We start from the raw sequence: 16,526 nt of genomic DNA on the forward strand, positions 1-16,526 counted from the left end.
TTAAGCTTTGTTTCCACGTTGCTGTCCTAATATGAGCTATGCCCTATAACAGCTTTACTGCACAAAGGGGCAGCAGTTTTCTTTTTTTCTTTTTCTTAAGTAAAGCTACACTTACTGCTGGTATGAACCCAATCTACCACATATATTAGCTACAGTGAATTTTCTTAACACAACTGGAAGACTAACACAGTCTAACCCTTGGCCTCTTCTAGCTTTTGTCTTACCACCTCAGTTTTGCCTACACTAAATTTTTTAAGGCTTCTGATACAAACTTTGCACTGATCCATGCAATCAGGGGTTGCATATCTAGGCAGAGTTCAGTTCATAAAGCCAGTGACTTCATGTTTTCCCTCTGTAGGAATAAAATAACGTTCCCACACTCTGATAGAAACCTTTGATCTGCACAGATTTAATTCATTACTTATGAATCTCTGGCCAGCGTCACTCTGTTCATTTCAGTGGCTCTCTACTTGCAGTCGCCTCCCGTGTCCGGGAGGACAGGGAACCTTTTTTTTTACCATGTAATGAAGTAGCTGAGAAGGGATCCTGACTAATGGCTTCACCAACCTGTTGCTTATGTAACAGTCCTCTTCTAAAAAATCACCCAGGTAGCAATAATGAGCCGCCCTGTACAACTGCTTTACAGACGGTTGGTCAGGAGCCAAGATATTTTCCAATGGAAACTCTTCTCCCAGGGAATCACCCTGCATCGTATTTCAGATGAGTGCTTTGTTTTGTTTTAGGAAATAGGAGAAGATTTCTTTTTAATTGTGCTATGCTTTGGTGCAAGGGTAGTTTCATGACACAAATCACCGAAGAGTCACTATATGGCCTGCTGGAATCATTTATGAGACCGGAATGGCAGCAGCTGTGCTAACACCTCAAAGGCAAGTGCCCATATCCCAAGCTTTTGCTTTTGTAGGATCGCTTGGACCACCTGCAGGTCTCAGGTAAGAGCTGTCTCTTTGCCGTGTCTGCACTGTGCCCAAGCTATGAGATCCCAGAGATGGTACAGCAATACAAAATATTAAAGGTGCCAGCTGATTGCTCTTTCCATATCCAAACTCATTCTTTTGAAAACTCACTCTTTCCAGAAGGCTTTCCAACCGTTTTCATCTGGGGAGGGGTGAAACACGACCCTCTGCCGAGGGCCAGCTCCACGCTCCAGGCAGCACACAATCCTGACCGCACAGGCTCAGGCAGAGCACAGACCCTTTCACAAGGTCTTCACAATGCTCCTGTGCAAGCATCTGTCTGCGGGTGACAAGGCAAGACACTGTCCCCAAAACCCTGTCCCACTCCTCTTTCTGAGGAAGAAATGCAGCTTAAACAGAGGTGCCTGAGGGAGTGAAAAGCATAGTTAAGTGGAGGGAATGTGGCTGCAACGCTTTTCTTGGAGACTGTACTCTGCATCTCATTGTGGTTTCCAACTGTTCCCTCAGCTCTCTAAGCCCCAGGAGAGGAAATGCAGCACACACACTCTGCGCTGGCAGCACGCGTCGCAGGATGGGGCCCGTGATTATCATTCTTATCACCCCGTGGACTGCCTGGCACTGGCTGAAGAGTGTGGCTCAGATGGTTCTCTCTGCTCACAAACAGCTATGCAGCCTCTGCATGTGAAAGCCATTAAGCAATAGCACAGAAGCAACCCATGAGGCAAAACCCGTGAACATTCCCATACCGACAGCGCGCTGATCCCAGCTGCCAGCAAGATGCTGGGGTGCCGGCACTGGGCTGCACGCAGGTGCTGACGAGGAGCCATGTGCATCCCCTCGAAGTTAACGCTTGTCTGGCCAGCTCTCCTGACAGCTCCACAAACAGCACGCAGACACTGGAGAGCTGGAGAGCCCCCCTGGGCCTCCCCCTGCACGGGCCAGGCCCCGTGTGCCAGCACTGATGTCCTACTGTTGGAAATGTGGCATATGGGAGCATCGGCAGTGGAGACAGGAACTGAAACATCTGTTTTTTCCAAGCCACACTTGGAAAGGCTAAGCTGTATTCCACCCCTAAAACACAACCAGCCCAGCTGTGAGGCAAGCAGATGAACAGAAAAGTATAAAAATAGCCATTTCTGTAGCGCTCTTTCAAGCAATACGAGGTTGCCCTACAAAAGTAAATACACAAAAAGGAAAAATCACAGGGTTGTTTTCAGCTATGAGAGGGACCCATGCGCTCCCATCACCGCAACAAGGTAAAAGATGCATCCCCTCGACTCACAGCTCTGTGTTCACAGCACATTCCCACCACCCGCCAGCTGACCACCTTGGGTCTTTGCAGAGCAGCAAGAATCACACGCAGCTCCCACACAGGGTCCCTAATGGGACTAGACACAGATGTGTCACCAACCTGACCTAAAACAAAATCGGCATGCTTCAGGCCGGACTCACTCCACCCCCTTCCCGAGGCGTGGCTTTGAGAGAGAAACTAACAACTTTGGCCAACACAATTCGTCTGGGCTCTCGCTTTCCCAGGCTTAGCTGTTCCTTGGGTTCCTCCCTCAGGAGGACTCAACCCACACCCTAGATCCTCTTTTTAGAGAGCCACTCCCACCTCTCCCTGACGATGAAGCATTTGCTGCGGCAGAACCTATTTAACCCATTCCCAGCAGGATCTGTGCCCCGTGACAGAGCAGGGAAAGGTGTTTACAGAATCCCACGCAAGCCCCCACACCAGGGAGAGGAAGGAGAGGCTTCACTGTCTGTCTCAACCAAAGCTGCAAGGAAAACTGCTCTTTTGCTTCTGGATCTGCAGAAGTCCTCCTCCCTGCTAGAGGAGGCCAGGGCAGCACAGATCATGCGGGAGCCAGGGCCGAGGTCCTGCCAGGGGATGTTGCAATGGAGTTGTGAAGAAGCCATTGCTGGGGATCTGCAAGTACCATTAGCCATGTCTGTCCAAGGAGGTGGGCACAGGCTCTAGCCAGGGCTACAAACTCCACCCTGGAAATCTCAGTTTCAAACCACTGATTACACCTCATGACTTCATCACAGACATGCAAAATAGCATTGCACAGAGCCAAATGTGTTTCTTGATACAAGGAGCTGTCTGTACAGGCAGGCAGAATACAAGTTGCCCAGCTGTCGCTAGAAGCAAAAAGGACATGGTATGGAGTCCAGGTACAATTTCAAATGAATAGGAACAGGCTGGCTGAGTCCTGGCTTGGATCCAGAACTCATGTCACTACAGATCGTCCTGCAGGCTCGCAAAGGCAAGAGCTGCTGCCGACTGCATCTGCTGCCAGAGTGAATACAGCCTTCTCCCGGTGATGCTCAGGAGAATATGCCAGCACGACTGCAGAAGGAAGAGAGAGTCCCATCGCCTCCCAACACCCCGCTGTCGGAGGGCAGCCCCTAGACCCCAGACTGGAAGTAAAGTAGGGCCACACGGTTAACACACATGCACCGCGACTGAAAAATGCTGTAGGAAAAATGCTGTAGGTGGGAGATTCATTACCACAAAGTGAACATCATCATTTCCTTCCATCAAGTACTGCTACCAACCCAGCGTATCACACTATCTTAACACGGGTTGCTAATTCAATTAAAAATGACACTGGATTAAACAGAGTAACACAAGACCGTATGCCGCATCTGAAACTTTGTCTCCGATCTCAGCTTATTAAAGTTTTTACTAGGCCTGATGCCAGGAAGCCAAAGAGATGCACTCATTCCTAACCTGAGGGGAACTATTTTTACTGTTAGACTGGCAGAAACAGCTGACTGAAGAATATTACACTTTGTTTTAATTATCTCTGTTTAAATCCAGTGGCAGCATATCATCAAAATGGATGCAGTCTTTTGAGGGAAAGGGAGGGGCAGGAAAGTGAGCACAGAATGCATTTACTGGTCGTGGTTCCTATAATATACCACAAATGCTACAGATGGTCAACTTGCACGTTGTTGATGCTCTTCCTGATGATAGTTATCCCTTAAAAAAATGGAAATGGCTGTAATCACACGGTTTTTGCTTTTTGTGCTCCTTGCAAAGCAAAAAACTAATGTTATATTTCAATTCGACATTTTTAGTTTTGGCAAACAGAGATGCCAACTTAGCTTTAGTGTAAACAAGAGTCCTTCAATATCAAAAACAAGCTAATTCTTTACTGCAAAGACAGGTTAATAAGTAAGGGCTGGGGAGGTCTGATTTGAAGCCCTTGTCCTCCTGGTGGGACAGGCAGCAACCTTCGGCAGCGCACGTTCGTGCAGGTGGCAGAAGCTGCAAGGGGAGCGCGGTCGGTAGCTCTGCAGCCCGGCAGTCGCTGTAGCTTTCGAGCCTTTAAGCCCAATCTCAGGAAAGCCTGGAGACAAAGGTGGGCTGATGTGGGGTAGCAGCCGTTCCTCCAAACAGCAACAGCACTGTAAGCGCAGCCCACGAATGGAGCTGCCAACTTTCCACCGTGGAAGAGAAAGAAATTTTCTCTCTCAGCCTGACAGCAACTGCCTAAATCGTGCTGTTGGCTATGGAGGGACTAATTCACAAGTGCCGTGTCCCCCACACTCCTGTGTCCCCCACACTCGCCCGTGCACTCTCCTCGCAATAAGAGCAAGCACCTCTGCCTGTGCAGCTCCCAGCCTGCTCCACCCTGGCACTGGGAAGCGTGTTTTGGCTCGCGAGCTGTCCTTCACCCCCACTCACTTCCTTATTCACTTATTACAACTCAGAGAAATGTTTGGGGACATATGGGGTAAATAAGAGACAAGATACAAAATCAAGCTGAACTGCAACGATCAATCAAAGGACAACAAAGCTTGAAGAAATGAAGAAAGGATGATGCAGAAACACATTATGGAAACCACAGTGTGGAAACCGCGGCACGATGAGAGATAAAACAAGGAAACCCATTAAACGGCAAACAGGGAGAGAGCATTAACCAACTATATGAGTCTGTTTCACCCTACCTTCCAATTGAGTGCTTTTCTTTTTAAAACCCCTCTTCGTGACAGCAGAATGAAAGAAGGTGGGCGAAATGCAAGTGAAACCTGGGGGGGGCTTGCCATCAGGAGAAGAGCAGGATCGGGCACACACTTTTACTCCAACAAGGAAAAGCCTCACGCAGAAAGACACCACCAGTAAACTTAAAAATTGCAGGAAATACAGAGAAAAATCAATGCAAACACTACCTGGTAAAAAATACACCAGATGTCAACGGAACCCCAAAAGATGAGATGAGCAGAGACATAGTCTTCCTTTCTACTGATGTCTGACAAGGGTCAGGAGCGGGCATTCAGACAGTAAGTCTTCCCTCTGCCCAGCGGGGCCGTGAGATATTTAGCTACGGTTTCTCAATGTGTGGTTTTCTGTCACTACCAGGGTTTGGAGGTTTGGCTATACCGAACTGCAAATCGCAAAATCTGTAAATGCTGGGCTCGCATCAAAGAAGTGAGACACCTTGATGCTGCTCGGGATTAATCGCAACATTTGCCATGGAGCAGGAATGCCTTCGAACGCCATGTCCCTGGGGGATGCCTTTTCTTACCTAGCAGGACATTTTTGTTACTACATTTTTAAACACCACCATAAAGAGCCAAAGCTTTAATTTTAAAAAGGGCAAGTTCCTCACTCATGGGAACAGCACTCAAATTTCTCTGAAGCTTTAAGAAGGAGCACAATGAACAACCCAGACCTTCTGCTTGTGCCATTGCTGTAACGGCATTATGGTGACACTTCACTAACACCACAGACCATTATGCTCTGATAGACTAATACAGAATTGCCTCCTTGTTTGGTGTTTAAACTATAGTTACAATTTGCTTCTGTGACTGGTCCCTTCCATAGGCTGAATGAATCTCATTTGCAAAATATTCATCTAGCACCTCATTTGGGCCTTTTTCCCCATCCAAAATTTCTTACAAAAGAGAAACACAGCTTTGTTTTTGCTGGGGATACGGCTTCTTACTAGAACGACATTTCAGGCTGTTTAAGTTTTTTCTAGGAACAGAAGGAAAGCTATTTTGCCTTTGTGGACTGGACACTACTGTACAGACACGCCACTGCTTGTGGTTTTACCTGAATTGGATTTTAGTTTTAATTGCAATTTTTTTTTTCCTCCAATAGCTTTTGAAGACACCTTGAGCCTTGAAAAGGCTTTTACTGCATCACGTAACAATACCAAAATCTACTGATCGTTGCCAACTCTTGAAATTTAAAATATCACAGACTGTACGTTCCTGAATCATAAAATCTGTTTATTTTAAGAAGGTTTGCTTAGGTGAAGTCACTGGCTAGGCAGTGTAACCCCAGGGCTCACTGCCAAATCCACAAAAAACCCCCGCTGCGTTTTGGATGAAAGTTATAACCCCCAAATCTGCAAAGCTTCTGCTTCTGCAGGAGTGTGGTGATAGCAGAGGTCCCCTGATATTTTCACCTTCTCCTTCTTACCCATCCACAAATAGTATTTCACGTTAATGAAGGAAAAATAAGGGAGTCTCAACTCTAGTCTTATAAATAGAGACTCTAATCTCCACTTCAAAAGTACCATGATACTGAAGATATGTCAGAAATAGTCAATATTTGCAAGGGCAAGTCAGAAAATCTTTCTGAGGTTTATTTCCAGTTGAGGAATGAAAGCGGTGATAGCAGCTCATGAAACAGCTAAGTCTCAAAGTAAATGCGAACAAAATCCGGCAGCCTTGCAAGCAGAGCACTTGAAAAGAGATCAGATCAGATCATTTCTCAGATGGAGAAACTCAGAAGTGCAAATGCTGCCACTTGAAGTGTGTTGCTCTTGAAGTATAGTTTTTTTAAGTTGCGCACTGCAGATTATTTGGAAAAACAGATTTTGCTCTTGATTCCAGCCAGACTTTGCGTTACACTTCAAGAACCCGACTCTGGCGATGGGAAGGGGCCAATATTCCCTTTTGGTCTGCCTGGAGACTGCTTCCAGCTAGGTATGTAGCGTCTGCAAGCAGCAGAGCTTATTTCCTTAGTGATTCTTTGGATGTGGCATTTCTTCTGTACTCCTAGTAACAGTGCTGCTGAAGTTGGCATGTATTTCTTCAAAGTTGCTACGTCTATAATGTCGGATACGAGAGGAATTCATTTCCTAGGCCTTACTTCTACAGCTAGAGGTACGGTATCGCATTTGCTGAGTGCAACTGCTAGCACACACGCCTGCCGCAGAATCAGGCAGCTTTGGCGCTGGTTATTTTCTGAACTCAGCCTTCTTAAAGGCTGTTTTTGTTTCAGACTAATAAAAAAAAAAAGTTTTGTTGAGATATTAAAAAAATGCTTTCCTCTAATGAGAGAATAGACAGCAAATCATTAAAAGCATTATTTACTTTATCTGTCAGTGTTCAATAAAGGGAACATGAAATGAATAGACAAAACCGCTTGCATAACTTCACTGTGTCATGAACCAGAGTCCCCCTCATCCCGGCAGAAATGAATCTGTAAATCTTTCCTGGTTATAATGACAATGTAAGTACACATGCCTTCTTTCCCATCATCAGGAGGTCAAACAGGGCAGCAAACCCCTCCCCAAAGGAAATCCATGTGCCATAGCAGACCGCTTCAGCACATCTTATACCAGTCATCAGAATATTACCAGCAGACACTTTTTCAGCTGAGTCGTGACTGTACACACAAGATGATCTGCTGGCTGACAAAGACGACTCTACAGTCTGAATTCCAAACACAATCATCCCTCAGCGGAGCAAAGCCCTTCTCCTTACCGCACGGCTCTCAACAGTGCTGTAAACAAACATTTCTCCATCGAAATCAGAGGAAGATGTCAGTAACACTATCCTGCCGTTTCAGTCCATTTGCTTTAGTAGATTTCCCCTTCCCACATTCCGGGCACTTTGTTTTGTTGACCTGCAAGAGCTTTATGTCCAATTTCAATTTGTCATTGCATAATAGGATCTAATCCAAAACGTTCTGGGAGCTTTTACAACTCAACACCTCTGAACAACAATAATATAAACAGTCTCAAACACTTACTACCGAAATTAATAATCCTAGAAACACACTGTAATAACCCCAAATCCTTAAAAAGCCAAATACGGGACTTATCATCACAGTCTTCAGAAGGCTGCTCCACAAGTGACCAGCGAAGCGCTGGCATGTTCCACCTCTATCACAAACAGCACATTCGGTCTCCAGAGCTGTAGATCCCCGTGTCCAACAGACAACAGATAACGCAGCGTCAGAAACCCCGTAATAAAAATCAGTCTTTCCCAGTTAGGGACTTTCTGCGACAAACAATGGCTAGTTTGTTTGGAAAAGTCTAAATGTATCCTGTAAGAAAACAGTTGGAAAACACCTTGTCAGCTGGATTGAGAGACGTGCACATTTTCCTGCAGTCTAGATACATCTTGCCGATCTACAATTTAATGTTTACTGTGGTACTTCGCAACTTCTGCACTATCTCTTAATCTATATTGACACTAAAAAGTGGAAACTTAGTTAAAAATATCCGAATACAAAAGCAGACCCTTAACTTATTGAAATACCAGTAGAAATTAGTTCATGTGAGATTTTTCTACTGTGCCGGGCCCCACGTCATCTCTCCTACATGAATCACTCGATGCTTTTGCCTCCTCAAGAACAGAAAAGTTGCTCCCTAAGGAAAACAAATTCAGGTTCAAAAGTAAATTTTAAAAACCCACTTTTGCCCTAGGCGTGCTTTTTGCATCATACAGTAACTTTATTTAAGTGACTGGACATACGGACCATTCCAACGCCCCTCCAAGTCACAGACCTTTCTGACTGATTTTCCCAAAACAACAAAATCAGCAGCTGGACACAAACACAACTGTCATCCATCCCATCCTCGCACTTTCATGGAGAAATTTTTTATTTGAACTTGTTAATTGAGTCTTTGGGATTTGCTGTTAACAGAACAGTGCTTAAACCACATCCAACTGCTCGTTTCCCGACACCGTTCTCTTCCCGCGATTTCCCCCAGAACCTCAGAAATTAAAGTCCCGGCACAAAGCCCCCGCCCTCCGGCGCAGCAGCCCCCAGCTCTCCTGGGGCGCTCACGGGGAGCCTCACCCCTGGCTTCGCCCAGCGCAGCTGCCGGGCCGTCCCTGCTCTCGCCCACCGCCGCGCCCAGCGTGCCCCACGGCGCGCCGGCTCTTCCCCAGACGCCAGCAGCGTTACGCGGTGACCCGCTTCGGCCCGAATCCTGAACGCGCTTCCCCAGGTGCGCAGCCGGGCGCATCCCCGCGCCCGTGACTTCTGGTGGCCACCGGCCCAGCCGCGCTAGCCCTACCCCAGCCGAAGCCAGCGAGCCCGAGCCGCGCTGCCAGGCCGGGCCCGCACACTTCGCCCCCCGAAGCTCGCTTCCCTGGCGCGTCCCTCGGCCGCTCCTGCCCGCGCCCGGCCCCGCGGCCTCGCGGCAAACTTTCCGCGATGTCGCCGTGTTTCTCCCTGCTGTCACGCGTCCCATCTCCACCACAACAACGCTCAAGGAAACACTGGAGATCAAATCACACTGCCGGGCAGCCCGGCCGCTCGGCGCTCGCCCGCAGCGGAGCCCCCGGCCCCGCCGCCCCGGCCCCGCCGCGCCCCGCGGTACTCACAGCGCCGTGGCGGCGGGAGGGATGCCGGTCCCCGGGCGCTCCATCCCGCGGGCAGAGCAGTTGACGAGGCAGGCGGGGCCGGCGCAGGTACAGTCGGCGGCGCAGGGCTGGCAGGCGGGGGCCGGGGGCGCCCGGGCCGCCGCCAGCCCCCCGCACAGCAGGGAGCAGAGCAGGCACCAGCCCGAGAGGGGCAGCCGCGCCGCGGGGACGCCATGTTTGCGCTGTGATCCAGTGTCTCCATTTCCAAAAGGCATCTCTCCCTACGGGCATGGCATGGCCCCGGCCCGCCGCTCCCCCGGCCGGCCGGCCGGGCCCGGCCGCGCCCCGCCCCGCTCCGCCGCGCCGCTCCGCTCCGCGCCCCCCTCCGCGCCGCCCGCCTCAGCGCCCGCCCGCCATGGCGGCCTCCCCCGCAGGGCTGGCGGTGCGCGCTGCTCGGCGGCGGCGCCCGGCCCGGCCCGGCCCGGCCCGCTGGGCTCCCGCTCGCCGCGCTGACAGCCCCGGCCCGGCGCCGCTCGGCTTCTGCGCTCCGCCCGGGCCGCGGCCGCCGCCTCCCCGCTCCGCCTCCCGCCCGGCGGAAACCCGGCGCCGCTCCAGCCTCCGCCGCCCGCCCGCCCGGGCCGCCCCCGCCGCACGGCCGCCCCCCGGCCGGCCCCGGCCGGCGGCGAGGGCCGGGGCGAGGGGAGCGCTCCGCTGCCGGGCGCGGCGGCCACTGCGGGGCTCGCGGCCGCGCTCCCGGGCCGCGCTCCCGGGCCGGGCCCGGGGCACGCCGCCCCCGGCCCCTGCTCGGCAAGGGGAGCAGGGGGATCCCGGGGGACAGGGGGATCCCGGGAGCAGGGGGATCCCGAGGGGCAGGGGCATTCCTGGGGAGCAAGGGAATCCCGGGGAGCAGGGGCCATCCCGGGGGACACGGGCATCCCGGGGAGCAGGGGCATCCCGAGGGGCAGGAGCGTTCCGGCAGAGCAGGAGCATCCCAGGGGACACGGGCATCGCGGGGAGCAGGGGTTATCCTGGTGGGGGGCATCTCAGAAACTGGGCAGGGCAGACAACACAGCATGGAGTTCTGCTGGATAGAAGCTTTGGTTGTCTCAAAATTACAGGGGAGGGCTTTCCCTCCTCTGCACACAGGGGTAATGGGCAGAGGGGAGCACAAGCACTCATCCGCACCCTCGCTGAAGGCTTTTGGCGCTCCGTTCCCGCGGCTGGTGCCCATTCCTGAGGCTCCCGCAAGCCCACTGAATCCCGTAAGACTTGCAGGGTACGGTGTGTGTTACATGCATACAGTGCAGTAGGTAATTCAGATATCTTGGAGAGAGATGAAGAACAAGGCAGGTACTTTTCAGTGCAGTTTTTTAATGCTAACCATGGCAAAGTCATCAGGTTTCAATGCCACTTGCACCCTGCACTGGCCCAGGCCATTGGCCATGGTTCAGACCAGGCCAGACCTGGTGAGGTCAATCCTGTCATTGTATGATTGCTCCTCAGGGATCCAATGGCTCCTCAGGGATCTGAACTGGTTCTAGTTTAAAGTGACTGGAGAATATGGCTAAAATAAAGTCTCTATACAACCAAAGGAAGCAGAATTCTGTCCTTACAGAGAGCATCTCTCCAAAACCAAACCCATCCCTGTTTGAAAGTGGAGAAGACGGTGCAATAGCTGTTAATTTTACAGGGATCCTAATTTGTTAGTGTTTAATATGTGCCATGTTATTGCGTGATGGTATGTACGGAGCATGGCCCCAGCCATCAGCCGAGGGGAGGATACAAGGAAGCTCAAATAAAACATGGAAGAAGTTCTTGCTTTTGAACCGCTCGTCTTGTTCCATGCCAGATCACTCACTCTGCACACCAGAGCCAGTGGTTCCTGTCCAGCTGAGCAGGGGTTTCTCACCATAAACACCGCAAATGTGTATATAGTGTGTGGTAGTCTGTGCGAGAGGTGAAAGCCCGGCCCTAGACAGCAAGCTGCTGGAGGCTGGCTGACCCATGGAAAGAGGGAGGAGATTTGGGGGAAGCAGCGGACCAGTGCGCCATGCCCAAAGCTTCCCTGCAGCGAGTGGCCTGGGAGGGGACATTTGAGAGGCATGGGCTCAACAACAGAGTGGTAAATCCTGCACGTCCTCCAGGGACAGGTGCTGTTTTGCTCAGTGAGCACTGATATCTGAAGTGCCAACCAAAGGCACTTTCTCCTTCTGAGATTTGCTGATCCGGACAAAACTTTCAGCAGGGATTTTGCTAAATGGAAACAAGAGCATCTTGCTCTTCATTTGTGCAATTCCATTAATTCTTGCAGCCATTCACGCCCTTTAAGATATTCGTATGTAACATTTAAGTTCGGTGCAGCACATCACTCCAGCTCAGCCTTGGCGTCAAGCATGCAAGTGTCCACGGGAGTCCCTGGGACTGCCTGCGTGCAAAACTGAAGCCATGGTCTGTCCAATCATGGCTGTTGCAGCAATTACTCTCTTCACAAAAACCTCTGGAAGTGCTGTCTGGCAAGCATCTCTGTGAGATGGGCTGCTGCCTCCTCCGTACAGGTGAGTCACCCACCTGCAAAGAGGTTGCACCCCTCAAACAGACAGCTTCCCCGATGCCAGGGTGAGGGGCATTTGGTACTTGTCAGAAGCAGCTTGCACAGCCAAGCAGGGCTACCTTCCATCCAGAGCTCCCATCGCCCCTTGGGGCCGCACCTCTCGCCTCTGCTGGCTTTTGCCGCTCCGGCGTGCGTTCCCCAGCGTTCCCCAGCACTCCAACGGCGAGCATGCTGAGGAGCTGCCGTCCTGACACTCTACAGCAGGCATTGTGTCAGTGGGGCTCTGTCAACTGGCGGGCTCAGGAAATCTGCCTGGCAGCTTTCAAGGGAGAAACCACAACAAAACGGGGTGGGGGAGAGACATGCTAGCTGTCCGCAAGCATCCAAAGAGTGCAAGCAGCAGGGAGCCAGAACAATTGTTCAGGGTGGTACCAGACAAGCGACGGGAGCCTCAGAGCCTACTACCCCTGCTGTTCCTCTTCTGAGAATAGACCTGGGGGAGAGGAGGGCCGTGGGGGCATGTTTGCCTCTCTCAGTGGCTGGCCGTGCCTAAACCTTGTCTCTCTGTCGGTGCAAAACGCCCTTGCTGGAGTCCTCCCGCGTGCAGACGCCTGCGTACGCGCACTCGCTTTGGGGCCAGGTCATGGGTTTTCACCACGCGCCGTGTGATGGCTCCTGTGGTCCTGCAAGCCGCAGCTCCTGCAAGCAGGCAAAACACGGGCATCTTTCCTTTGCCTGAGAGAAAATAGCTGACCATTGCTGAGCTCCCTCCACCTTGGGCACACTGTAACCTTCGAATGCTCAGGAAAGAGGAGGACAATTAGCCAAGGCTGACAGTTTGGTTTTGAATCACATAGGATTTTTTTAGCCACTTGTGATTTCGGGCACATAGGATTCTCTAGGGAACAAGGGACTGACCTGCTAGCACAGGGTGTACATCCACTGTGGGTTATGAAGCCTACGTTACACCTCCAGAGCTACTCACCGCCTCCCTCCTCTAGCAGGGGTGCTTCATCCTGGGCGGTCCCAATCCAACAACATCTGTAGGCACCTGAGTGGGTTTAGGTATGTGTATTGTCCTGCTGAATCCAAAGGAGTGATACCGGTTTATATCAGCTGAGGCTCTGGCTTTCCTTATCCAAATCCTGTACAAACCTTAAATAAGAAGCCTGACAGCATCCGATTTCACTCCTTGGCATGGTACTTAATGTATGTGAGAATTTACTTTCTGAAAACATTTTGTGCCTTTTGGACTTGAAATCTGCTTGAAAGACACATTGCCTTTTGCATGATGTATTGTGCTCAAAATAGCTCAGCGGTTACTACTTCCTCATGTGACTACGATGTATTTATTTCCGCTCCCTCAGTTGTAAATTGCTTTCTGGGTTTTTTTTCCCTTTCTTCTGTACTGATGCCTGTATTTTTTCAGATAACAGCAAGGAGAAAATATCCTGTGTATGGATTGTAATCAGCAGATTAGATCACTAATGTAATCCAGCAGATGTAATGAAGTTAAGGGCTCTTTCCCAAAAGTTAGGGCTGCCAAGCTGTAATGAGGGCAACGAACAAGGAAATAATTGAGTGAGTGGGAAAGGAGACAGCAAATCTCAATACAGCTGTGAGAGAATAATTTGTTCACATCAAATCACAATTTTTGATCTTGGGGGAAGGTCTTGTCGCTGGGTCGGGATGGGTTTTAAAATGCTAACTGCAGAAAATGATGGAAGTGGAAAATGTACTCTGGGGCTGGGAGGCTGTTGCTCACTGCGAGGCTGGGAATGGCTTGTTGTGGGGAAGGGATTCTTCTGGTTCCTCCTACTGGCAAGCAAACGGAGAGTTTCTCAACACTGTTTACTTGAAGTAGAATTAAACCCCCAACTAAGAGGGTGTTAATTCTCCCTGTCCCGCCAGTCCTGCAGGCTGAACGCACCCAGAACAGCAGCAGCAGCAGATACACTGTGGTCAGCAAAACGTGATGGAGCTGTGGCCAGCCGGGAATGTCGCTGCTGCCTCTGGGTCCCTCCAGCCAGATCCCAAAACCGCTGCAGATGTCTTCAGCAGCACCCGGCCAGCCCCGAAACCCCACTGTGCATGGCCAGACCCTGCGGCAACCCTTCTCCAGCACTATATTTCTATACATTAAAGCTCTGTTTTGCTCACGCTTGCAGTGCCCTGGTGCAGAAGGCCATGAGCAGCTGGTACAGAGCGGGCTGGGCTCCCCACTGCTGTGTGCTGCAGCCAGCATGCTCTGCAAAAATCCTCTGCATGGGCACCGCACGGGGCTTCACATAAGATGCAATGGCAGCCACTTTTAAAGCATGTGCTGGGAGCAAGTCTCTTCGCTGCATTGCCCTCCCACACTGCTGCTTTTTCTCTCGCCCAGGAATCCTCTGTCACATTTATGCATGGGGCAGTGGGTTGGCAGGAACGGTGGGGACACCTCATCGCCCAGGCGGGTCCATGGCCCACGGAGGGGAAGCTCTGTGCGGGCGGAGGTTGGTTTGGAGCCGGGATAGCTGGGCCAGGACAGGGACCCTTCTGCTTCCAGCAGCACGTGTCCACTGTACCTTGTGTGTGGTTTGAAGAAGGTGGGAAAAAGTACCCCTTTTGAACTTTCTGTCCCCTTACCATGAGCTTTGGTCCCTTTGGAGGGCAGCTGTATTCACGTATGGCCATAGTGCTTGGTTTGCTATTCTTTCCCTGCTTAGAAAGCACTCCTGCCTGATGGAAGGAGCATGGCTTGCCCTCAGCAGGTGTCCGGGGAGGAAAGAACTGTCCTGGGTGCTTTTGCATGGGATACGGGTACCCCAGAGGAGGTGCAGGTCTGTTTCTCCTGGGAGGAAAGGGCTGTTTCCATCCCTGCAGGCTGTTGCTCGGTGGCTGCACTTTGTGTGCCCCTCTCACACAAAGGAAGGAACGCACTTGCATGATGTTATGGTCCGTCCTGCAAAGGGGGTACCTGGAGAGTGACCCCCCACAAGAGCCATCTCCTTCAACCCCGGCCTGGCTCCTGCTTCGCCTCCCGGTAGGACCGTTCCCCAGCTGTAATCCATGACCCAGACGCCCCGTCAGATCCATAACCCCCCATCGCCCCCCGCCGCAGCGGCAGGACGGCACCGGGAGCACAGACCGGCCCCGTTCGAGGGGGGGTGGGGAGGGGGCTGCCCCCGCTCCGGGGAGAGGGACCCGGCGGGACGCGGGCGGGCTCAGCCCCTCACCGCGGCCTCCCGGCGCTGCGGTGCCGGTTCGCGGGCCCCGGGCGCCCTCTAGCACCGCCTCCCCGCTCTCCTCCGGGATAAAAACCGGGGAAAAAGGCTTAAGCGGGTCCACAAGCAAACGTGACATAAAATGGGATGCAAAGGGAGCCCCGCAGGTGCAGCGCGCCCCGGGCAGCCCGGGCTGTCCCTGCCGCCGGCGACAGACACCGCCGTGGGGTGAGGATGATCCCAGCTCCTGCCCTCGGCCTTGGGCGTGTGTGCACACACTGAGAGCGGCACAAAATCCATACGGTCAGTGTCACCTACGTGTGATGGACCGATTGCTGTGCAGGGCAATTATCTCAGCTCAACCATAAAGAGCAAAACCATCTCATACCGTGTCCCGAGCAGATCTAAGCTGTGCGGGATGAATTAAGCAGCAATCTGCCCACCAAACGACTCCCAGCTGCAGGTCTGCAGTCGCTGTGCACATGGATGCTGTGGACAAGGCAAGGAGGCATCGGCTCCACACAGCTGTCCCGGCAGCACGGGGTGTCCACAGCCGGGTGGGCTGGATGCCACCGCCTGGCTTCTCCCCAGGTGGCTGGAAGAGGGACCCCCCCCAACCCCTGGGTCTGTGCTCGGGGTCGGTCCTCTCCAGTGAGGCACATGGTTGTCTTTTAGTACTGGGTTTTCAACTGCTCAGGGCTGAGGTGAGTCAGCAGCGCCAGCACAAGCCCCCGTTGGGCTTTTTCTGGATTATTTTTGTGGACAGTTTCAGCTCAGGAAGTGAATTTATTCACACTGATCGTTTTCATCCGTTTGACGTAGTGTGAATGCAAAACAGAGCCAAGCGGTTTTAGTGACAACACTTTCTGCTCAGTAACTAATTGGTGACGATTCGGCTTTTCTTTACCAAACACTCTTTCAAAGCAAACAAAACTTCATGGTTTCTCTCTCAATATTTTTCAACATTCAGGGCTTTTGGGGGTCCTTGGCTGAGGGAGGGACAGGCTGAACTTGCAGACTCTTGGTTTCTGGTTGTGGGTGCACTCTGCCTGTTCCCACTTGGCTCTCCCCCACATCAGCTCCCCAGGGAGCACTGTGCACACTGGAGGGGTTTACAGCCACTCAGGATTTTCCTATATGCAGGTCCCTGCCCGCCAGCAAAGGCAAGGTCAGAGGGGTTGCTTTGACTGGAGATGGTATGGATGGAGAAGGGGGTTGTCCTCTGGCACTTGTTAATCAGAAGCTTCCTGGGGAGCGTGCTTGGCGCTG

General features: G+C 52.0%; 1 protein-coding gene across 1 annotated transcript in view; it reads right to left on the reverse strand.

The window, feature by feature from the left end:
* PKD1 (polycystin 1, transient receptor potential channel interacting) overlaps positions 1 to 9,775 on the reverse strand; it is a gene marked incomplete at its 5' end in the record, with an annotated part of 99,532 nt that extends 89,757 nt beyond the window's left edge. The window contains one exon of the mRNA XM_082314233.1: positions 9,522 to 9,775. Coding sequence (XP_082170359.1) covers positions 9,522 to 9,775 — 254 coding nt within the window. The remainder of the gene's footprint in view (positions 1 to 9,521) is intronic.
* Positions 9,776 to 16,526: the final 6,751 nt, after the last annotated feature.

This window comes from Platalea leucorodia (assembly GCF_965183815.1).
Source record: "Platalea leucorodia genome assembly, chromosome: 5".
NCBI classification, from domain to species: Eukaryota; Metazoa; Chordata; class Aves; order Pelecaniformes; family Threskiornithidae; genus Platalea; species Platalea leucorodia.